Genomic DNA, 23,391 nt, shown 5'->3' on the forward strand with positions numbered 1-23,391 from the left:
TAAAAGTCACTGAGGCAATAATTGGATAGCAAGAGTTTTGTCTGTAGTCATGAAATGGTCTGATCCGATCTGCAAAATGTCTTTAATTACAAGATTGTATTTCAAATCTGGAGAACTGACACTGTTTTCACTTACATGCCCAACTTTACTCACTAACTTTTGATAATACATTGAAAGTTAATAATAAAATCGTATTCTGATTGTTTTTGGTTTATCTGTTTATTGTTTTGTTCTGTTTTATCTTGTTTTGAGAAAGCTCTCTCTGTAGGGACATGCCTGCCTCAGTCTTCCGAGTGTTCAGATTGCACGTGTGTTCCACTGTGCCGGGCTAAACCCCCATGTTAATTGTTAGGAGAGGACATAAAAAATACTAGTCCACTCACTGCCCTGAAGAGTGTACCCACCACCTTGAGATGGTCTTTCTAAGGATCAGCATGGAAGTCATGTTCTTCAGACATGTCCCTTAGCCCTTGCCTCAGTGGCCATCATTTATCAACCACATCCAACTCAGCCTGCCTCTCTGACTTTCAAAGAAATTTGTTTTGTATTCTCTTGGATTCATTCCTAGTTTATTTCCACACGTAATCATCATATTAAAAAGGATTTTATTAACCATTTTTATTCCTGCCATAATTTTCTCATTTTTATGATGAGGAAAAATATTCTTTCCTGTTTTCTTTGTGCGTGTGTGTGTGTGTGTGTGTGTGTGTGCACATTTGTGTGTGTCTGTCTGTGTCCAGTGGTCTCAGATCTGTTGACTTCCTGCTGTTTTCTCATTGGGATAGACTAGTCTTCCAGAGTGACCTAACATAAAAAAACCACATACTTCTTGAGCATGAATGTCCTTCCTTTCCAGCATTTCACAGTCAGCTCTTTGTTCTTTCTTAGATATTACTAATTTCTTAGAATTGTCACCCTAGATTTAGAAATGGTCTCCCTGGCCCCTCAGTGAAAGGAACCTGTGAAATTAACATGTGTCACCCATAAGGTTGCTTAGTCTACCCCAGGGTGAGCTTCTCAGATTGTTGTTTGAGCACCAAGTTGAGTCTTTCTGAGCTTACTGAATGTTTGCAGTGCATTGTTACTGCTGTGACATTGTGCTGTGATTAAGCGTTATCATTCATTAATTGTCTAATACTGCTAATTCTTTTTGATGCTTGCATATTCAAGTACATTCTGATTAACTTATCAAAGAGCCAAATGATGCCATCATCTTGGTTATGTTCATTGCTTTCCGAACATAATTTTGGTAGCATTTTTCTAGTATAGAACAGCTTCTAAATCCTTTTTGTAAAAAATTCATCATTACTTCGTAATGCATGATGGGGGGGGGGCACCATGTTGAGGGTGGAGGTCAGAAGACAGCCTTTAAGCATCATTTCTCCCCTGCCACCATGTTAGTTCTGGGGATTGAACTCAGTCAGGCTTGGTGTCACGAATGTTAACCCACTGAGCCGTCTGACGGCCCACATGGTTATTATAGTGTAACTTGATTCCAGGAGAGAAACAATGAAGAGTAGCCCTTTCTGTTTTAGCTCTCCTTGTTGGATTAATCATCAAACTTGGCGATTGCACCTCCTACAACTTACATACGCCATTGCTCTGCGTTTGTTCTGGTTATTACTGTCACCTGCCTGGTTGTCAGCTCAGCTCAGTGGGTGTCCCTACACATCAGCAGGAGGCATATCCCCCTGCACACATGCATACTGGTGAAGTGTGGGTTAGTGAACACTCAGGAGACTGTAGTGACTAAAGCTGTCACTTCTCTGGCACCAGTGCTTGGTTATCTGTCCCTGAAGACAAGTTTGAACCTAGACATGTCCCTAGAGCTGAGTGTACTGTTGGCTGGATTCTAGGACATAAAGTCTACCGTCATGGCCACTAAAAGTCAAAGTGATGTAATTGTTGCAGGCTTGTGACCTGGTGATGTGGTCCTATTTACTACTTCATAATTTAAAGAGAGCTGCTGTCCTTTTTTATTAGAAGTCCATGTGATCCCACTATGATGGTCAACTAATCATTTTCACTTACGATTGTCTTTGTTGTCACTAGTAAGAACAGTTACTATATGCTATTTGTGACGGAACTCAGACATTGAAGGGGTTTGACAAAATTTGAGCCTTGTCCAAATCAGTATTTTGATTTTTCAGCAGATATTTTTTGGACAGGTCCCGAAGTTAATTTTAAAGTACAGTGTTGTGTAGAATTGCATCCTAATCGTAGACTTAACAGATTCCAGACTTGAGATGTTTGTGATTCTGCATGTCTGTACACTGGGGAAGTGTTTGTCTGTTTCCAGGAAATGAAACAGGTGACATTTGAACAAGTGATTGTTACTCAGAGACAGTCCATGTGTCAGGTGCTGTGTACAGATTTGGCCTTTTTTGCTGTGTCCAAGGAGTTCGTGGCCTGGCTACTGTTTTAAGAGACTTGTAGACAGATTAAAATGCATGTGAGTAAGTATAAGTGTACAAGAGATCTGTGTGGTAACTGTGGAAACATTAGAGCCATCTCTGACATTGGGAGGTTGTTCCAAGGGGACCTCTGTAGAACTCCAGTCCTACGTCTGATGTTACCTTGTAAAACAAAAGCACAGCCTCCTGTGTTCAAATAGAAGACCCTTTTAGCAGTGATTGGAGTACAGTGGCTTCTCTCTCTCTTTTTTTGGGGGGGGGGGAGGGGGACATTTTTTATTTACATCTCAAACCCTTTTCTGGTTTCCAGTCCATAAACCCCCTATCCCATCCTCCCACCACTGCTTCTATGAGGGTGTTCCCCCACCTACCCACCACTTCCTGCCTCCCCACCCTGACATTCCCCTACACTGGGGCATCAGGCTTTGGCAGGACCAAGGGCTTCTCCTCCCATTGTTGCCCAACAAGGCCATCCTCTGCTATATATGCAGCTGGAGCCATGAGTCTGACCATGCATACTCTTTGGATGGTGGTTTAGTCCCTGGGAGCTCTGGTTGATTGGTATTGTTGTTCTTATGGGGTTGCAAACCCCTTCAGCTCCTTCAACTCTTTCTCTAACTCATCCATTGGGAACCCTGTTCTCAGATTGTCTGTAAGCATCTGCCTCTGTATTCATCATGCTCTGGCAGAGCCTCTCAGGAGACAGCTATATCAGCCTGCACTTCTTGGCATCCGCAATACTGTCTGGGTTTGGTGGCTGTATATGGGCTGGATCAACAGGTGGGGCAGTCTCTGGATGGCCTTTCCTTTGGTCTCTGATCCATACTTTGTCTCCATTTTTCCTCCTATGAATATTTTTGTTCTCCCTTCTAAAAAGGACTGAGTCATCCACACTTTGGTCTTCCTTCTTCTTGAGCTTCATGTGGTTTGTGAATTATATCTTGGGTATTTCAACCTTTTAGGCAAAAATCTGCTTATCAGTGAGTGCATACCATGTATGTTCTTTTGTGATTGGGTTACCTCACTCAGGATATCTTCAAGTTCCATCCATTTGCTTAAGAATTTCATGCACTCATTGTTTTTAATAGTTGAGTAGTACTCCATTGTGTAAATGTACCACATTTTCTGTATCCATTCCTCTATTGAAGGACATCTGGGTTCTTTCCAGCTTCTGGCTATTATAAATAAGGCTGCTATGCACATAGTGGAGCACGTGTCTTTGTTGTGTGTTGGGGCATCTTTTGGGTATATGCCCAGGAGAGGTATAGCTGGGCCCTCAGGTAGCACTATGTCCAGTTTTCTGAGGAACCACCAGACTGATTTCCAGAATGGTTGTACCAGTCTGCAATCCCACCAACAATGGAGGAGTGTCCCCCTTTCTCCACATCCTCACCAGCATCTGCTGTCACCTGAGTTTTTTATCTTGGCCATTCTGGCTAATGTGAGGTGGAATCTCAGGGTTGTTTTGATTCGCATTTCCCTGGCAACTGAGGATGTTGAACATTTCTTTATGTGCTTCTCAGCCATTAGCTGTTCCTCAGTTAATTCTTATATGGTTGGTGGATATACATTGTTCTCAAGAAGGTGTTTAAGTAGAACCTGTATATTGCTCATTCTTCTGAATTTTAATCCTTAGCTCTCTCCAGGCTGCACCATTCAGGCAAAATGCTTTTGTAGGCAAGGAACTCTTCAGTACTTATTTGAATGAACTTTACTGTTTTAATCTGTAAGACCTTCCTAACCCTCCTTCAGTGCAGTTTCTGGGCTTGTACTAGTTCACATGCATACCTCACTTCTGCAGTAGCTTTATGTCTTTAAAACATCAATGAATTACTTGCATGAATGAAGCAGTAATAGAAACGTGAGTGTGTGTGTCTATCACACACACACTGACACGGTCATTCTAGATACCACACACAAGTCAAACCAGGATGGGCTTTGTTGCTTATTATGTTTTGTCTTCCGTTTTTTGTTGGGTTTTTTTGTTTGTTTGTTTTTTGTTTTTTGGGGTTTTTTTTTTTTTGCTTCATTATAGCTTGACAATGCTTTATGTGAGCTTGTTTCTCTCTATGAGATAATAAACTAATTAATTTTTACAAATACAAATTATAATAGATAGCAATATCCATAAATAAAACTTTTAGATGTTGTTTAAAAAATTCCCAGAAAAGTACTCAAATAACCAAGATATACTACCCTGTATCCTGTACTGTTGGAGGTGCCGCCATGCCTCCTTTTCAAGAGTGTATAGCAATACAGATTTATTTGGGGCTTGGGGCTTTTCTTTTTAAAAAGTAATATATACTAGTGCATGCTGATTGCTACGCTTTTGTGCTAAATATTTTGCTTTGTGTGTCACTAGGATCTACAATTAGAGTACGGGCAAGGACACCAAAGTAATTACTTTTTAGGTGGAAACAAGTAAGTAAAGTTCTTTTAAAACCTAAATTCAAAAATTGTTTTTAGTATTATTATATTTTACATTTAATATTTAAGGTAGTAAACGGTATCGAGCCAGTAGATGTTGTGCAACGTGCCCTTGACTTTCTCATTTCCACTGGCCATCTTTCGTCAGGAACTGTCATCTGGGAGCATGAGCCTAAACGTTGTGTATTGACCTCATCTGCAGATCTTTCTTGTTACAGTTTACCCCAGCTATGATGAATCTGCATCTCAGTGGTTGATTTCTTTCTAACGTTGACCTGTTCACCCTCTTCAAAACTGGCTTGGCTTGGCACATCTCCCAGATGTGCTGGCCACTAAGAACAGCTAAAACCATTTAAAATCATTCACCCTGCTTAGAAATCCATGCTTTAACTTTCACTGTGCTGGTCTCTTAAAGTATACTAGTAAAATAAAATGCTAGTAAAATGAATAAAAGTAGACGTGCATCCCTGAAAGCCGTTTCATGGGAGAAGTAGACTCCACGGCTACTGATGACTGCTCCGCACCAGGCACCATGGCGGTGAAAGCACGGCATGCTTGGTTTACAGACTTCTGTGAGCTCGTCATGTGCCAGGGCTGAGAATCCAAGATGCCTGCCTTTCCTTAATTCTTGATTCCATTGATGAATTTTCATTCTGTAAACCAGTCTGTAAGGGAGTATTTAAATTACCAAAGTATTCTGGGGATGTACATATTTATTAAGTTAGAACTTAAGATTTCAAACCATTGATTCCTCTATTGCCTTACTGAGGAATACCGATTACTGAGAGACACCTTAGTTTCATGGGTAGCACTGTAAACCACTCTCTTCTTTTGTCTTCACTTAATACACTGCCTAGTATAGAGAAAGGGTTTTCAATGAAAAGCTAAAGAAGTGTGCTAACTTTGTTTAATCTAAGTTTGTTAGATATGAAATATTAGGAATTTGTCATTTATTAGCCTACCTCTTCTTCAATCTTTTTTGTTGTTTGTTTATTTGTGTGTATATTTTGAGATAAGGTCTCATTATGTAGCCCTGACTGGCCTCAAACTTACAGAGCTCCTCCTGCCTCTGCCTCTGCCTCTGCCTCCCGAGTGCTGAAGTTAAAGATGCCGTCCACTAGACCCTTCTTTCTTAACGTGGGAAGATAAGTCTAAAACCCCGACAGAAGATGTAGTTTTACCTAAGCAGTAGTTAATTTTAATTACCACTCATTGTCTGGTTTTGGTGGACAACAATGAATAAATTATTTGCCACTGTGGCATAGTGACGTTGAAAATTGAGTAACATTCTTTTCTAAAGATAATGCTGTTGGTTTTTTAGGACCCTGTTGCAGCCAAATTTTCGTGTACCTAAAGAGGCTGAATAATTTGACTATATGTTACTCACCATTTCTTTAAAACTAATGTGCTTAGAAAACAATACAGCTACAAATGCTTTTCTAGATTTCCCAGATCCCACTGTCTGATTTTCCTACTGTTAGACCTTTTCTTAGTGTGTGTAGCCACTTTAGCCAGGTAAAATGTTAATAATTTGCCCACCCTTCATTTTCTGATGAATTGGATCCCTGCTTAAGGAACTGTATTCTATATAACGAGTCATTGGCAAGGTAGGTTTGCCAAAGTCTTAGCTCTGGCTGTTTGATGTGTAGGTGTGTACATACATGTGACATGTGTAGGTGTGTACATACATGTGACATGTGTAGGTGTGTACATACATGTGACGTGAGCGTGGATGTAGCACTTCTCTTACTGTATCGATATGTCTACTTTATTCTCCAGTGGGCAGCGCTTTAAGACTGAGGGAGGCAGATCCCGTTAGTGGGCTTCTGCCTGTTTGGTGCCCCATAGGGACCTTTGAATTAGGTTTGTTGCAGGCCTTTGCTTTCCCTAGCAGAATACCAGCTAACTAACTCCTTTTCTCTTGAATTCTGGTATCAATGGGATCAGTTCTTCTGACCTTTTTTTATTTTTTAACCAAAGCAGTTATTTTTTAAAGGAAGTTAAACTCTGTCTGGTTTTGCCTGTAGTGTAGAGCATAGTTGTAAAGATAACTGTCTCTGGACAGGAATAAAGCCTGAGTCAAATCCTCATTCCCACGGCAGACTGCGCTAGAAGCCAGTGCCATGCCTGCATTGGCTCTTCCCGTGAACACTTCCCTTGACTGCTGTTGTCTCTGGTAAAATGAGGGTTAGTAGTGCCTGAGTCTCAGGATGCTGAGGGAGAAATGAATAACCATCATGAACTGTTTAGTACTCGTGGGGCCCAGCAGGTACTGACTGTTACATGTAAGTAGCAACCTAGTAGTTGGCGATTGTGTTAGGAGGTAGATAGAACTCCTCTTTCACTTTAGAAAAATACCGAGTTTCTTGTGCTTACATACAGTCAGGGAAGTGCATACACAAGTTGTTTTGAGTCAGCCTGGCCATTGTGTGAGCCTGGTAGCCTGCCGCATGGCTCCCTCTGCTAATTCAGATGTACTCTGTGCTTGACGGTGGCTTCCCACCTCAGTTTCCCTCCTTGTCACTTAAATCTGTGTTCATACATTGTTCCAATTTAGAGTTTTTCACCAGACCTTCCATCATTTCAATATAGTCATTCAGTTCTATTACCAAACCTCCCTCAACAGCCAAGGGCAAGTGAGTGTCAGAGGTAACTTTGTTCTTGTCGGCACAGAGCCTTGGGGATAACTCAGGGCCCCATGTTCTCCAGCGCTCTCTGCTATGGGACCTGTAATGGATCTCTCAGCAAACTGAGCTATGTGTCATTTTCTCTAAAGCCACAAGTCTGACACATGTCCTTTATTCCACTCTACGGGCTCTGTAACTTGTTAGCAACATGCCTTCGTTCATAGAAGAAGTGAGTAGAAGTGCTGCTGGCACAGAGAGAGCCCTCCCTGTAGGACTCTTGCTTCAGTAGTGTGGGAGCTGGGGCACAGCTACCCCTGGTGTGCACAGAGCCCTCAGTGCATTCCCAGTACCGCACCCACATACAAGCCTAAATGGATGAAGTGATCCACGCCAGCACTCAGAGAGTGGAAACAGGAGGATCAGAATCGAAGACCATCTTCAGCTACAGAGCAAGATTGAGGCCAGCCTGGGCCAGAGAAAGCCTGTGCCCCCCCCCACCCCCTTACACACAGACACCCCATCTCACACACACACACACATCCCCATCCTCCCCCCCCACACCCACACACACACACACACAAAGCCAAATGCCATATGGATCCCATTGGTTCTGGTAACAGAAAGTAAAACTATAAACTATCTTGCTAATTATTTTCATATATTAATGCCTTTAAAAAATGCTGCCACATGATGGGGAAAAAGTAGTTTCTACTTGTTTGTTCATGAAAGGCTGTTCACTGTTTAGCCCAGGCCTGTGGCCCAGTTGCAGGCAGTTGCTGCTGTTTTTGGCTTATCTTCTGGGATGATAAAGACCCCCATGCCCCAGAGACCGTGCTTAACTTGGGAAAGCCTCATCACCATGCCAAGGCCTTCCTGTTGCTAGTGTAGTATTTTAGTATGGAAAATCAAACAAAAGGTTTTCCAAATATATTTATTTAACTATGTTAAAATAATGATATATCTTCATTTAATAAAGTATGTATTTCATACAGTTTTTCACAAAAGTCTTACCCTAAGGGACCAGCTCAAGTGTCTCCTCTTTAGCTCCTGGCTGTCTGACAAAGTACCCCTGGTTCTCACAAGTCTGGAGCAAATCATCCCAGCTACACCCATGCAGTCCAGCAAACTGCTGGGGCAATGACAGGCAATATTCTTATGAAAAGAGCTATTTTTTCCTCTGAGAAAGTAATAATAGTAAGGAAGTGGTGTTGTTTTCTTTTTTCATATTTCCTCTACTTGCTGCAAGATGACTGCTACTTTGTTTAATCTGTCATATCACATAGCACATAGTTTGTAGAAAGCCACAGCAGAAATAAGAGTAGGCAAAGTTATGTATTCTGCAAACAGTGGGTCTTGCGAGTGTGTCCCACAGGTGTCCTTAAGAGCATAGGTGCTCAGTGCTTGCCGCAAGCCGCTGAAGTGCTTTTCTCAGCCACCTCTCAGTGCGGACACTTCCTCTGCTGCTGTAATTCACACTGTACATACCAGGAACTGAAGTGTGCCTATTCATGTGGAAATACCAAGGCCACATGGCCTGCAGAGGGGACAGCAGGACTCAGCAGCCAGCCACCTCTGTCTCCCTTTGCCCTGCCACTCTGGCCAAAAGCTCCTGTTGCTTATGGCCCTGGGAGAGCTTCACAGTCAGCATGACATTGAACTATGATACTTCAGTGTTCTTTCTAGCAATGGAAATTGGAATTGATTTATTGTTTTTCTGTGTCATTTACCATTTCAGACTCATAACTTGTCATTTTAAAAATGTCTCAGACTGGCCTGCTTAATAAATTTGGTAGCTAAGCCTTCTGCTCATTGTCTACTGTAGACAGCTAACAATGCCTTTGGGTTTCATGCTATGATAACTGTAAGAAAAGCAATTTAGATGTACAACCTCACAAGCTTGAGGGAGAGACATTTCTCCTAGTAATTGCAGCAGCCTGACGAAGGTTTGAGTTTCAGCACACAAACAGTGGGTAGCTTCCTAATTGCTGTGTTCAAGAGCACCCCAGTTCCCTCACGTTCTTGAAAACAAAAGCCTTTTTAAAACATTGCCCCTACGCCCTTACACCACCAAAGAGCAGTCCTCAGGTGAGTGAGTGTCCTCCAGGAAAGCAGCCTGCTACCGCATTCCTGTGTTCATGGCACACGCATGCACGCTTCTGCAGAGAACCAACGGGCTGAGTTCCATTGTGCAGGATTGCCTGAGAGCATGGGTCTGCCAAAGTATGTCACCCTCCTTATTTTAAGAAAGAGAAATATAACCTCCAATGCCAGGTGTAATATTCCAGACGGAGTGTGAGCCTGGGAATCCTTGCTCTGACCCACAGCTGTCTTGTCAGTTCTGTCGTGGCTTCTCGTGCTGAGCGGTCTCACGTTTGAGTCAGTAATTCTCAGTTGAAATTAGAGTTTGTTTCTTTTTGTTCACTTAGGATATATATATATATATATATACATATATATATATATATATATACACACACACACACACACACACACACACACACACACACACACACACAAAAAACAGTAGCAACTTAAAATCAAGGTGTCTCACTAAAACATAAGCCTTGTGACACAGAAATGGTCGGTGTGGCAGATATGTTCAGGAAACTGATGGGTAAACAGAAACTACGAGAAGCACACACTAGAAACGGTTTACTCACCTCGCTCCTGTCTGTCCTTAGGAGTCTTCTGAAGTCTGTTGAAGAGGAGCTGCACCAGCGGTAATTACAGCTTTTAATTAAGCTTGAAGGACTAAAGTCAGAGAGGAGATAAATCCTTTCCCCTTGTCTGTCACGTGTGGTTTCTTAGTTTTAGTTGTCAGTCTGTCCTATAAAGACGCAGGCATCTGTCCTGTCCTGCAGAGGCCCCTCCTGAATTGCTGCAGCTGTTCTGAGGCGCAGGTCTAACCATGCTTTCTGCTCTCTAGAGGACACGTGGCACACTTAGAAGATGACGAAGGGGACGATGACGACTCTAAACAGTAAGCTCCGTTGCTCTTTTTTTGGCACAAAGAGAAGATTTCATTTGACCTAGTGGTGTAGTCCTAGCAGCTCAATAATAATTTTAATGTAATTAGCACGCTATGTAGGTTGAACCAGTCTCCGTGCTGTCATTTTTCCGTTCCACCTGGATTTATCAGCTTCAGGTTGGGAGAACAATCTGAGTGGGTTAGACAGAAACTTAGTTCAGAAACTTAATGACCTCCTAAAAGCCCTATCCATGTATGTAACACACTGGGAATTCTCTCATAATGTGATAATTTAAGGAAATAAAAGTCAGTCTACAATGCTAACTGAAGACATAGTATTGGGAAAGAAAAAAGGTCATCAACAAAGAGCATTTTAAGTTGTCATTTAGACTGTGTATAGTTACTTCTTCCCTCGCTGTGATCTAACACCTGCCAGAAGAAGCAACATAGGGAAAGGGTCTGCCGCGGTACACAGTTAGGGAAAGGGTCTGCCGCGGTACACAGTTAGGGAAAGGGTCTGCCGCGGTACACAGTTAGGGAAAGGGTCTGCTGAGGTGCGCAGTAAAGAAAGCGGTCTGCCGGGTTGGGGATTTAGCTCAGTGGTAGAGCGCTTGCCTAGCAAGCCCAAGGCCCTGGGTTCGGTCCTCAGCTCCGGAAAAAAAAAAAAAAGAAGAAAAAAAGAAAGAGGTCTGCCGCAGCCCATAGTTGTTGCAGTTTTTACAACACACAGTTTCAGAGAATATGGTTGGTAGTGGTAGGGGGCCGAATGGTGGTTCAAGCAGCTTCGTCCGTGGCAGTAGGGGCTTGCAGCTCGGAACTCTCGGGTAGTGCTAACCAGGAAGCAGAGCTGGAACTGGAAAGAAGATCCAGTCAGGCTGCTTTTAGCAACCTCCATCACCCAGGCACCATGTCCCAGAGCCTACAGCCTCCCCAGACCTGAACACCAGCTAAGGATTGAGAGCTCGGCAAAGGCCACTGGGGAAAGGTCCACATAGAGCCTTGTCAGTCAGCATTGACTGCCGTCACTAGAAAGCCTAATTATCTCATCTGATGTGTTTCAAAGAAAATAAATGCTTTGGATATAACAATTTTTAAAGAGAGAACACGTTTACAGAGGTTCATTGAAAGGGATAAGGGCCTTTATGTGAATTGGTTTGGGTTGGTAAAGAAAGATAAGGCAACTTAACAGTAGACACCTGCACCAGTCTGGAGCACCAGACTGACAGGCACACAGACTTCCTGTGACCCTGGGTCGCTTCGTCCTGTGGGCTTAGGAAAAATGTTGTGCTTGATCATCTTTTACAGCCTTGTTTCTGAAATGGATTCTGAATTATAGTGAATCTTGGCTTTATTGAGATTCCCTGTCACTTCATAGACTATATATCAGTGTGTGTGTGTGTGTGTGTGTGTGTGTGTGTGTGTGTGTGTGTGTGTGTGTGTAGTTTTATTATAGTGCCATGTCTATTGGTAGCAAAATTGAAAGGTTAGTATCAATTATCACCCTGACTATTGGTAGCAAAATTGAAAGGTTAGTATCAATTACCACCCTGACTATTGGTAGCAAAATTGAAAGGTTAGTATCAATTTTCACCCTGACCGATCCAGAGTGGAGTGTCCGACAGCCTCTGGGTATGCCTGTGGTCTGTTATCTTATTGGATAAGTAGTGTGAGAAGGCCCTGTCACTGTGGGTGGGAGGACCCTGGACTGTAGTGGAGAGAGAAGTGAGCTGAACTGAGCACTGCTGAACTCTGGTTGAGGAGAGGTTTCAAGTTCACCATGCTACCTGACTTCCCTGCTGTGACTGGAGGCACCTTGAACTGGAGCAGGAATGAGCCCTTTGTACCTTATGTCGGTTTTGTCAGGACTCTATCCTTGCAGTAGAAGAGACCAAGAAAGACAGTGTGCAGTGTTTATATTCTAACCATCCCAGCACAATGGCTCCCTATCCCCCTATTTACCTTCTGAGGGAAATAAAAGAGTTGTGGCCATCTTCCCATTTGGATCCATTACAGCATTGGAGACCAAGAAGACGCACATCTACCCACTTCTAAATGGTTCATTCAAGAGAATTTGGACATTTTACAAAAATAATTTGGGGGAAAAAAAAAAAAACCTCATGACCCAGAAAACAGTATTTGTCTCTGAAGGTTTTTCTTCTATGTCTTTGAAAATTAATTGTGTTTAATTATTCATTTGTCAAATGGAGAGTTCTGACTTTATTTTTTCTGTGTTTTTAGTTCAACCTTGAAAGCAAAAGTCCCACCTCCTCTGCCACCAAAGGTAGGCCCGCCCACTGCCCGCCCACTGCCAGCCCACTGCCTGCCCACTGCCCGCCCACTGCCCACGAGCTCTGAGAGCTCTCCCACTAGCGCTGCCTTGGCTACCATAGCTGACTTTTATTTCCCATCCACAAGGAAAAATGAAGAGTTGACATTATTACCTAAAAACATAATTTCGTTTTTGCCTTTTTGAAAATGCTGACTTAGTACTAATTTAAGTAGCACATCTTAAATATTTATTCTGTGAAATAATCTCGAGGTTGGTGTTTTTCAACCTAGCTAGAAATCTTACATTTTCATAAGATTTTTTTCCTTGAAAATCTATAAATTTACTATTGATTGCTGAAAGTGGACAAAGATTAAACTACCATCACAGCCATTTAATTTTCAGAAAAGAATTGTAAGTGAAAAATACAAAAATAAGAGAGCAGCTTTGGAAAACAACGTAATGACAACCCCCTCCTTTCCTTGGCTGCACTGGGGGATGAGCCTGGGCCTTCTGCATGTGAGGCAAGCGTTCTGCTAACAAGGTCGTCATGGGTAGTAAAGTAATCCCAACATGCCGGATGCATGGAGACAGCATCTGCAGACGCTGAGGAGAAACGAGGGGTGTGGTAGCAGTATGGTTGGTATTCGTAACAAGTTTCAGTTATAAGATGAGTCATGTTGTGGCTTGAGTCAGAGCCGTGCAGCCTTGGCTTCTGTTGTGTGTACTGTATTACTGAGAAAGATCTCAGCTCTCACAGATGACAGGGGCTGCACTTGCTTGTGACGATTGTTGGCACCTTAAGGGCACACTTGGAAGAATGTATACATTCTACAAACCTTTAGCTATGGGAGGTGTTTCTCCTGCCTCACAGAAGTTTCCCAGCATCCTGTCTTACTGTGCTAGTGAGCATTCTAGGCGCTTCCTTCCATTCTCCCTAACCTGAAGGACCACACTTTAACAAAAACATGCCAGTTACGTAAGGGACAGTGTAGAGTGACCTGACACTCAGTGATTAGCTTCAGACTTAGAAGAGAAGGTGGATGTACTCAGAAGACAAGGACGCTTTTGCTTGGGAAGGGCTCCGAGACACTAATAGAAGGGAATAGCAACCAATTCATACCCCTTCCACGGTTGCAAAACTCGACATGTTAGTGTACACGTTTAGGATATCCTGAATGTTAAACACCCTTGGCTCTCCTTTGTGAACACAGTTTGAATATCGCTGACCCACACTAATATTTACTTCAGTGGTCCACACTAATTATGTAATCACTGATTGCCTTTTCTGTGTTATTTTAGCCTAAATCCATCTCCATACCACAGGATACACATTCTTCTGAGGACAGTAATCAAGGCACAATCAAGAGATGTCCCTCATCAGGGAGCCCAGCAAAGCCATCCCACGTTCCTCCTAGACCACCACCCCCCAGGCTACCCCCGCAGAAGCCTGCTGTTTTAGGTGAGGGTGGAGGACAGATCCAGCTCTCACAAGGTCTGTTCTACAAGAAGTGAAGGGTACTGTTCAAGAGATGCCTGAAATCCTTTGTGGGAGAAAATCTCAAGAGCATGGCTGTTAAACATGCTTTCTACTCCCTGCTCTGTGTGTGTGTGTGTGTGTGTGTGTGTGTGTGTGTGTGTGTGTGTGTGTGTGTGTGTGTTTCACCTGCAAGCCTGATGCCAGTAGAGGCCAAAAGAGGGCGTCAGATCTGGTCCTGGAGTTAGGCAGTGGTACTGAGATGTGGGCCTGGATCCTTGGAAAGAGCAGCAAGTGCATGGAATGACTGAGTCCTCCCCACAGCGTCTACCCCGTTAGGCTCCCTCTTTTGGAGACTGCTGTGCACTCGATCCCACCACTGCCTACAGTGTCTAAGGAGGTCAAGCTTTGAACAAACAACATGTAGTGCAAGCTACTTTCATTTTAGCAACTATAAAGCTGGGGTTTTTACTCCTTAATTTTAGTTCATCACTTTTAGAAAAATGATTGGTATTTATAGATATTGTCTATAAATTGATACTAGAAGGTACCATCTAATAACTTTCCTCTGATGTCCAGAGAAACTTTAAAGAGCTGTTACCATTTCTTGATAACTGTTTGTAATAGGAGTTCTCCATTCTTTAAACATAATTACGAATTTACTATTTTTCTCTTTTTAATGAAATAAATGTTAAATCAGATAAGAGCTGAATTTAAATTTACCCAATATGCCCAAAATAGGTTTAACTAGAAGAACATACACATACTTCACGGATGAATGTTCTTAATGAGAGATCTCAAATTCAGAATGAACCTCTTTCCTGTTTAATAATTTTTAATTATTGAACTTTTTCATTAAAACTCGTCCTCTCACAATATCTTACAACATGTTTTACTGAAGGCAATGGGGTGAGCTCCTTCCAGCTCAATGGTGAACGGGACGGGTCGGTGCATCAGCAGCAGAGTGAGCAGAGAGGCACGAACCTCTCCAGAAAAGAGAAGAAGGACGTGCCAGTAAGTGTCGGTGTCCGCATCACACTCCGTTCTTCTCACTCTTGGATGGGCTGACACCAGAGCCGTGTGTACTCCATAACTACTGTACGGATACTGTAGTCTGGACTGACTGTAGTGGTAGTGTTTGTTTACGTCGTAGCGGTGCCTTTGCTATAGGAACTATACAGTTCCCTAGGGAAAGGATGGCGCCAAACTGGTTTGGGGGAGCAGTCAGTAGCTCTGGGAAGAACATGGATAATTAAAAATAGCTCTTTTATTTTGTGGTGATATTCTGCTTGTGTATTTTATTCAAAGAAATGTTTGAAATATAGTATTTTCTTGCCAAGTATCAGCAAAAAAATTATAACACTGTATTCCTTTTCTAGAAGCCAATTAGTAATGGCCTTCCCCCAACACCTAAAGTGCATGTAAGTACTCGGTATCGAATACCTGATTTTTCAAAGTAAACATAGTGAGAATTGTTTCAGTATACGTCTTGGACTGTGTCTGCCTGCTCCCCCACCCACCCCCTACCACCGACATGCTAGCAGGCACTGTCACAGTCACACTGAACCTTTCCTCATATTAAAAAAGAAAACTTTACGTGTGTGTCTGTCTGTCTGTCTGTCTGTGTGTCCACATGTCTCTGTGTGCGTGTGTGTTTATGTGTGCACATGTGTGCACATACATGCATGTGTGTTCTCTGTGTATGTGTGTGCATGTGTTTCTCTGTATGTTTGCACATGTGAGCCCATGTATGTGTGTTTGTGTGTCCACATACATGTGTATATGGACATGTCTGTGTGGGTGCACACACACGTATGTTTTTATGTGTACACATGCATGTGTATTCTCTGAGTATGTGTATGCATGTGCATTGCTGTGTATATATTTGTGCATGTGTGTCTCTGTGTGTGTGTCTCTTTACTTTCACATATATGTGAAAGTATGTATGTGCTTCTGTCACAGCACATCTGTGGTAGTCACAGGACCACTTTTTGGAATGAGTCCTCGCCCACCATGTGGGACCTAAGGATAAACTCAGGTTGGCTTGGAGGCAAGGGCCTTTGCTTGCCGCACCCTCTTCCTGTCTGCAGATTGCTCCGCTTAGAGTGTGTGTTTTACGTTTGAAATATGTATAGCTTTTAAGTCACCCCTGCATGCTTTCAGTTTACAATGCAAAGTTCAATGATTTGTTGTTGTCATCGTTGTTGAGGTTTTCTTTGGTGGCCGGGGGGGGGGGGGGGGGGGGGGGAGGGGGGGGGGTTGTGTGGTTGTTTGGTTTGGTTTTTAGTTTGTTATCACTGGCTTTGTTTGGGGGGATTGTTTTGTTGTTGGTGGTGGTTTGTTTTTGAGACAGGGTCTCTCTCTGAAGTGCTAGAACTCCCTCTGTAGACCAGGCTAGCCTCAACTAACAAAATAACAAAGGTCTGCTGCCTGCCTCTACTCCCGACTGCTAGAATTATAGGCAAGCCTGACCTCAAAGATGGCATTTTTATCATAAAACCAAACAAGAACATTTCCTTTGTGGGGATTATTATTTTCTTCTTACCTAAGAGCATTATGTTGTTTTGATAAAGGGTTCGTACTCTTACTGGCAAGATATTTATGACACAGAATTGATTATTGAGACTGACTTATTTATTGTAAAATGACACAGGAAATAAATATCAGATTTTTTTTCTCTCCAGCAAAATTGTTGTTATACCAAGAAACTTTGCGTGTGGCCGTACTGTGGGTGTCCAGAGAAAAGCTAGATGGACAGCTGGCTTGACACACTTATCTCTATAAATTTGAAGTGATCCTAATTTTAGTGTACCCTCTGCTCTCCCATATAGTTACGCCTTATATGTTATGTCAGGGACCGTTGTCTGTCACTGTTATGTTGATGAGTCCTTATTTTTTCAGATGGGAGCATGTTTTTCAAAGGTTTTTAATGGATGTCCCTTGAAAATCCACTGTGCCACATCTTGGATAAATCCGGACACGAGAGGTATCTCCACAGTTCCTCCTGCTCCTTTTCTTTTCTTTAATGTTCATTGCTGTTTTGCTTATTATTCTGTGTGAGGGTTTTGGACCCCCTGGACAGATGTGAGCTGCTGTATGTGTTCTAGGGCCTCTGGAAGGGCAACGACAGTATTTTATTGAAGGAAATGGAGCTCTTAATTGCTGAGCCATCTCTCCAGCCCCAGTTCATTTTATTTATTTTCTGGGAGTCTTTCTCTAAGAGTTTTGCCGTTTTCTGTAAATTTAAGGTAAATATATTTATCTGTACTCTCCTTGTAGTTTGAGGCTGCAGTTAGCTCTAGGAATTGCCTGACATCACAGGATCAGGCCTCCTATCTGCATGCCCGCCTCACAGCAGCTCTCTTTAGCTGTGTGAACACCCATAGACTCATGGATGTGTACAAGAAGACACATATGTATGTATTCTTACATGGATATGCATAAGAAGACTCATGTATATGTTCCTAAAAGTCTAAACTCTGTACTTTGTTTTGACACTGGGATTCACTGTCCACAAGTGGCTGATGGAGCACTTTGGTTTAAACCCGCTGCTGTCTGACTGCAGGTCTTACACCAGCACCAACCCTAGCCAACCTAAACCAGCCCTAAACCAGCCCTGCACAGGTTAGCAGTTCTCGTGTTCTAAGTTGTGCCTAGCATACTTCAGCTCAGCTAGAGAAGGTCAGGGTGAATTCCTTTTTATGTCTTAAGAGCCATCAGATAGGCTGCTGGCTACATTTCTCATATCATCTAGAAGATGTAACTTCACAGATACCCAGGTCTTAATTTTTTATTTATTTGTATGTGCATTGGTGGTTTTGCTTGTATGTATGTCTGTGTGAGGATGTTGGATCCCCTGGAACTGGAGTTAGACAGGTGTGAGCTGCAATCTGGGTGCTGGGAATTGAACATTGATCAGGTCCTAGTTTGGGTTGGTGGGTTTGGGTTGGTTTTAGACCAAGTCTTTAGCACAGGCTGGCTCAAATCTCCTATCTACACAGTTATGATCATGAACTTCTGGTCCACTTTGTGCCGTGGACCTCCCAAGTGCTGTGATTACACGCCTATGCCACCATGTCTAGTTTGTGTGGTGCTGGATCAAACCCAGGGCCTCTCCCGTGAGCTCTATCCTCAGCACCTATTTCATTTAGTTTGTTTTCTCTGCCTTTCAAGTCCCAGATCCTGTGCTTTTGTGTTAGTGCTTACCGTAATGGCCAAAAAGATAGTAGACTCAGTCACCATTCTATTGCCGTGAACTCTTCTAAAAGAAAGCACTTCCGGAGAAAGAAAAAGAAAGGGTTGGGGATTTAGCTCAGTAGTAGAGCGCACTTGCCTAGCAAGCACAAGGCCCTGGGTTCGGTCCTCAGCTCCGGAAAGCACTGACTGGAGACTTGCTTACAGTTTCAGAGGCTTAGAGGTTTTCATGGTGAGGAGCTTGTCAGCACAGGTAGTGGAGCAGTCGCTGAGAACTGCATCCTGATCCCAGGCCAGGAGAGAGCCACCCAGGCCAGGAGAGAGCCACCTAGGCCAGGGGAGAGCCACCCAGGCCAGGGGAGAGCCACCCAGGCCAGGAGAGAGCCACCTAGCGAGGGCTTCTGAAACCTCAAGTCCACCTCCCCAGGAACACACAAGGCCACACCTCCTAATCCTTCTAATCTTTTCAAACCGTCCTTCTCCATGGTGACTACGCATTCAAATATATGAGCCTATGGAGGCCATTCTAATTCAAATCACCACATAGGTAAAAATAATTTCTAATTTGAGTTAGTTCTTAGTTTTCGTGTGGCGTTACTTGTGCATGATCTTCTCTTTAGGGGACTTTAGAAAAAGCCGCTGCAGACTCTGGCAGTCAGCCACACCCTCTGTGAGTGAGTCTAGCAGCTGGTTCCTCTATCCTCCCAGGCAATGCCTCCTCACTGTTCTGAGAATAACATTTGTGTGTAACTTAGTTTACGAGAATCTAATTCCACTGTGTAGTAAACCTTTAAAAATCACAATCTTTCAGGGGTAACACAGATTTATTGAATCTTAGTTGGTGTAAACCTTTAAAGTATCTTGCCTACTGAAGTCAATTAATGAAGCCTCTGTTATTTCAGACCAGTACTTGATATTTGGCGCTGAAGAGGGCATTTATACCCTTAATCTCAATGAACTTCATGAAACATCAATGGAACAGGTAAACTATCATCTGTATTTCTCTCTTGTTATTTAAGTAGACATTAGAAATAAGTTTCAGCTATGATTGACACTTCTTTTATTTGTAAAACATTCACAGAGCATCCATATGCTACATATTGAAGAAGGCCACAGTCTCCGTTCCTACCCTTGGGAAGCTTACACTATTAGTGAAAGACAGACTCAGCACTACTTGGGTAGCTCTCTAAAGGGTAGGCCACAGAGGCAAATGTTGCACCTCTCAAAGGGAAAGCTCCTCTACAGAAGTGTCACAGCTCCGCTTTGGCAAGGGGAACAGTGATTGGACAGTTTGGAATTGTGTGGCATCTGGGGAGCAGTGATTGGACAGTTTGGAATTGTGTGGCATCTGGGGAGCAGTGATTGGACAGTTTGGAATCTAGAATAATAACAATAGATTGCCAAACCCCAGAGCTTTCTATACCCAGCTAAAGGTCAGAACTGTGTTTTAGAAATCTCTGTTTGTGGAATAGTGGGAGATGATGAGACTGTAGTTAAAGGGTGAAGATATGTTAAGTTCAGACAGAGAGCTGGAGAGATGGCTCAGTGGTTAGGAGCACTTGCTACACAGTTGTAAACACTGGCGTCCAGATCTGCACATGCCCACATTAACAAGCCAGACATCAGGCAAATACCTGTGACTCCAGCCCCAAGGGATCTCTTCTGGCTTCTGTGCACACAGGTGAATGCCCACACATATACATGTACATACACCCGTATTGACACAGATACATGATGCTCAAAAACCTAACATGTTAATTAATAAAGTATTTTTTTAAGGTGCGGCTTGGGTTAAGATCACTTGCTGATGTCGCTGAGGGCCTGGGATTGGTTCAAGCACACTCACGGTGGCTCACAGTCATCTGTAACTCCAGTTCCATGGAAAACAGAGCCTTCTTCTGGCCTCGCCAGGCACCAGGCTTACAAGCGACATACATACCTCCATGCAGGCAGATTCTAATGCACGTATAATTTCTAAATAATTTAAACAAAAGGATTGTTGCCACTTTCCATCCATGTTCAGTCCACAGATTGAACCCACATAGAGGTGAAAGGAGAGGACTCACTTCACAAAGGTGTCCTCGGGCGTCCATGGGATGTGTACCATATACATGCACCTCCCACACCCACACGCACACGCGCACACACACACACGTCAACTGTAATACAGCAAATGTATTGAAAAAGAAACAGATACAGAGACGGAAGCACTTTGACCAGGAGCACTAAACACTATGCAGGGCTGGTGATAGTGATGTTGATACTAATATCGAAGGCCTGTGTAAGTTAATGTGAAGTCAGGCGCCTTCGCTGGCAGAGCTCTTGTATAGCATGTTCAGGGCCTTGGGTTCAAACCTCAGTATTGCCAAAAAAGGATGCTGGGCCACACACAGTGCTTACACACGCTGTCCTCTCCTCAGTGTCTCTGAGGGGCACAAGCTACTTACACTTTTCTTAAGAGGGTACGTGACCAAACTCCCAAGGCTTTGCACAACCTAGGCAGGGTTATACCCTCAACTGAATTATATAACTGAGTTATACCCTCAACGCCCCTCAACTTTTTAATTTTTCAAAACTTTTATGAGCATGGGTGTCTTTCCTGTGTGTGTATCTGTGCACTGTGGGTGCCTAGTACCACAGAGGCTAGGAAAGGGTGTCGGATCCCCTGAAGTGGAGTTACACATAGTTCTGAGCTGCCATGTAGGAGTTAAGAATCAAGCCCAGGTCCTCCTCAAGAAAGCCAGTGCTCCTAACCACTGAGTCACCTCCACACACCCACGTACTCCATCTTCCAGAGAAGAGTCCAATATATAAATTACATTTTATTAAAAACGAAGTAAGAAGAAAACAACAAAAAATACAAAAGTAAGTTAACTGAAGTCACATAGTACTCAAGAAAGTACAGACCTGGGCAAAACATTGACTGTGTCCTTCGTAACTGGTGCGTTCTTCTATAACTGAATATGTTACCCAGAACCTAACTTACTAAAGGAAGCATGGATGATCTAAAAACTTTTAGTATTTTTTAAGGTGGTTAAAAAGCAAATCTAAAATGAAATCCAACACTTGCCTAAAACTAACCGTAAGTGCAAGCCAGCCCTGTGCTGAACACATGAAAGGCTTCTGTGCTGCACTCCCTTTATGAGTGTTGACAGTCACAAAACACATGTCCCATGTACGACACCAACAAAGTACTGTTTGTGCTCGCATTAGATTACCCAGGTCGGCACTGGTGCCAGCCTCCTGCTGCTGCCACCCCACTTTGGTTACAGCTTTTTAATGGAAAGCAGAAAGAAGCAGATATGTGTTGAAATCTGAATCTAAGAGACAGTTCAGGGCCCGTGATTGTTAGTGGTTCATGAGTGTGCATACCAGATAAGGGGACTGCGAGCCTTCCGCTTTATTTTATTTGAGTTTATTGATGAGGATTTTTACTTTGTTTCTCCCTTCTATTATTGCATTTCATTATGACTTGCTGTGTTAATAAAGTAGTCTCCTTAGAGTCTCACCTGTTTCATCACCTCTCCGTTCTTCCTATTCCCTACCCTCATCCCAGTCCATTTTGGAAAGACCCATAGGAATTAGCAGAACAAGCCCTCAAACAAGCTGGTGTGCCCTGGCGGCTCTCAGAGTTGCCAGCTGTGCAATGTTTGGCCCACATTCAGAACTGCTCTGCTGGGTGTGAGTGAGGCCTGGAAACTGGCATTTCTAACACAGGCCTGGGTGCTGCTGCTGCTGCTGCTGCTGCTGCTGCTGCTGCTGCTGCTGCTGCTGCTGCTGCTGCTGGCAGCCCTGGGGCCACCATGCCGAGCACTGGTGCTTATTGTGACTGTCTCCATCCGAGCTGCTATTTTCTGTCCTTAAAGTACATTGATTTGCTCCCCTTTGCCCCAGTACTCAAACATCAGGCTTCCTGAGCTGTTCCACACCGCATGGACAGATGGGTTCCTATGTTTCCTCTCAACTTCCACGTGCCTTCACATGCCTCAGCATTTGCAGTTTGAAAGTCTTCATCATGGCCCCCTCTCAGCCTTTCTCCTGTGCAGACCTAGTTGTCAGTGTCCCTTGTTCTTCTTTTTGTCTTACATCATATATGCGCATGTACTTGATAAGTACATTTCAGGAGTGCATAGGAAGACTTAATCATTTAACCCCAGGGCCAAAATAAAGGAGTGGATGTTATTGAAAATGTTTTGATTCTCTTTGGAGTTATATGGTTCCTCCTTACATGATGACGAGTTAATTGTGCTTATAATCAAACTCAGACCATGTTGGAATGGGCTTCTTTTGATGTAGTTGTGAACTGGCCTCTTGACATGCAGCTTAGTTCCTGTGTGCTTCTCTGTGTAACTGTAACTTTCTGTGTTTCCGTAGCTGTTCCCCCGCAGGTGTACGTGGTTGTATGTAATGAACAACTGCTTACTGTCCGTATCCGGTAAGTCTGGCTTCCATGCGCCCTAGCGAACCTTGTTGCCTGTGACTGCTCTCATGTGGTGCTCATCTCTTCACAGGCAAAGCCTCTCAGCTTTATTCCCACAATTTACCAGGGCTTTTCGATTATGCAAGACAGATGCAGAAGTTACCTGTAGCCATCCCAGCACACAAGCTCCCGGATCGAATACTGCCCAGGTAACTTGTGTGTCTGTCCTTAGAGGTCACGTGCTTACACAGGAGCTCTTATTCAGGAGAAAGGGAGGGTGGACTGATGGAAAGTCTTCATGGTGCAGTGTATTCTATCTAACAAGACTTATTCGTCATACTTTTGTTCTGAAATTGTCATAATCTGTGCTTTCTGATACATAAACATTTTCTTCCTCAATTTTTGTTTCTATCTTTTCTGCAAAACTAAAACTAATTTTTCATGTAATTATACATTACATATACTGCCTTTGCTCTTAAAATGCTTTGTCAATTTACATAAAGTGAACTTTTTCAAAGCACAGTTTCTAAGCCATTTGAATTAATTTTTTTTCATTGGGAGATAATTAGAGGTGAGGAGTTTGCTTTTTTACTCTCGG

General features: G+C 43.1%; 1 protein-coding gene and 1 long non-coding RNA gene across 10 annotated transcripts in view; one reads left to right on the forward strand and one right to left on the reverse strand.

Moving 5' to 3' along the window:
• Positions 1-23,391, forward strand: part of Map4k3 (mitogen-activated protein kinase kinase kinase kinase 3) — a 169,308-nt gene that overhangs the window by 126,547 nt on the left and 19,370 nt on the right. For 4 of the 8 annotated variants that reach the window (XM_087552203.1, XM_087552206.1, XM_087552205.1 and 1 more), the window contains 12 exons: positions 4,777-4,835; positions 6,416-6,448; positions 10,150-10,188; positions 10,395-10,448; positions 12,675-12,717; positions 14,005-14,164; positions 15,081-15,193; positions 15,559-15,600; positions 17,081-17,165; positions 19,276-19,355; positions 22,748-22,808; positions 22,885-23,002. In XM_087552203.1, the coding sequence (XP_087408329.1) occupies positions 4,777-4,835; positions 6,416-6,448; positions 10,150-10,188; positions 10,395-10,448; positions 12,675-12,717; positions 14,005-14,164; positions 15,081-15,193; positions 15,559-15,600; positions 17,081-17,165; positions 19,276-19,355; positions 22,748-22,808; positions 22,885-23,002 (887 nt within the window). The remainder of the gene's footprint in view (positions 1-4,776; positions 4,836-6,415; positions 6,449-10,149; positions 10,189-10,394; positions 10,449-12,674; positions 12,718-14,004; positions 14,165-15,080; positions 15,194-15,558; positions 15,601-17,080; positions 17,166-19,275; positions 19,356-22,747; positions 22,809-22,884; positions 23,003-23,391) is intronic. The other 4 variants (XM_087552204.1, XM_087552208.1, XM_087552207.1 and 1 more) reach the window with 1 other exon arrangement.
• Positions 6,300-11,091, reverse strand: LOC148005073 (uncharacterized). 2 transcript variants are annotated; one of them, XR_015622777.1, is made up of 2 exons: positions 9,968-11,091; positions 6,300-7,989 (listed from the first exon to the last, which is right to left on the reverse strand). It is a non-coding gene; the product is annotated as an uncharacterized LOC148005073 (long non-coding RNA). The 2 variants fall into 2 exon arrangements; XR_015622776.1 differs by having other exon boundaries at positions 9,964-11,091.

The sequence above is a fragment of the Rattus norvegicus genome, chromosome 6 (genome assembly GCF_021556685.1).
Source record: "Rattus norvegicus strain SHRSP/BbbUtx chromosome 6, alternate assembly SHRSP_T2T, whole genome shotgun sequence".
Lineage (NCBI taxonomy): Eukaryota > Metazoa > Chordata > Mammalia > Rodentia > Muridae > Rattus > Rattus norvegicus.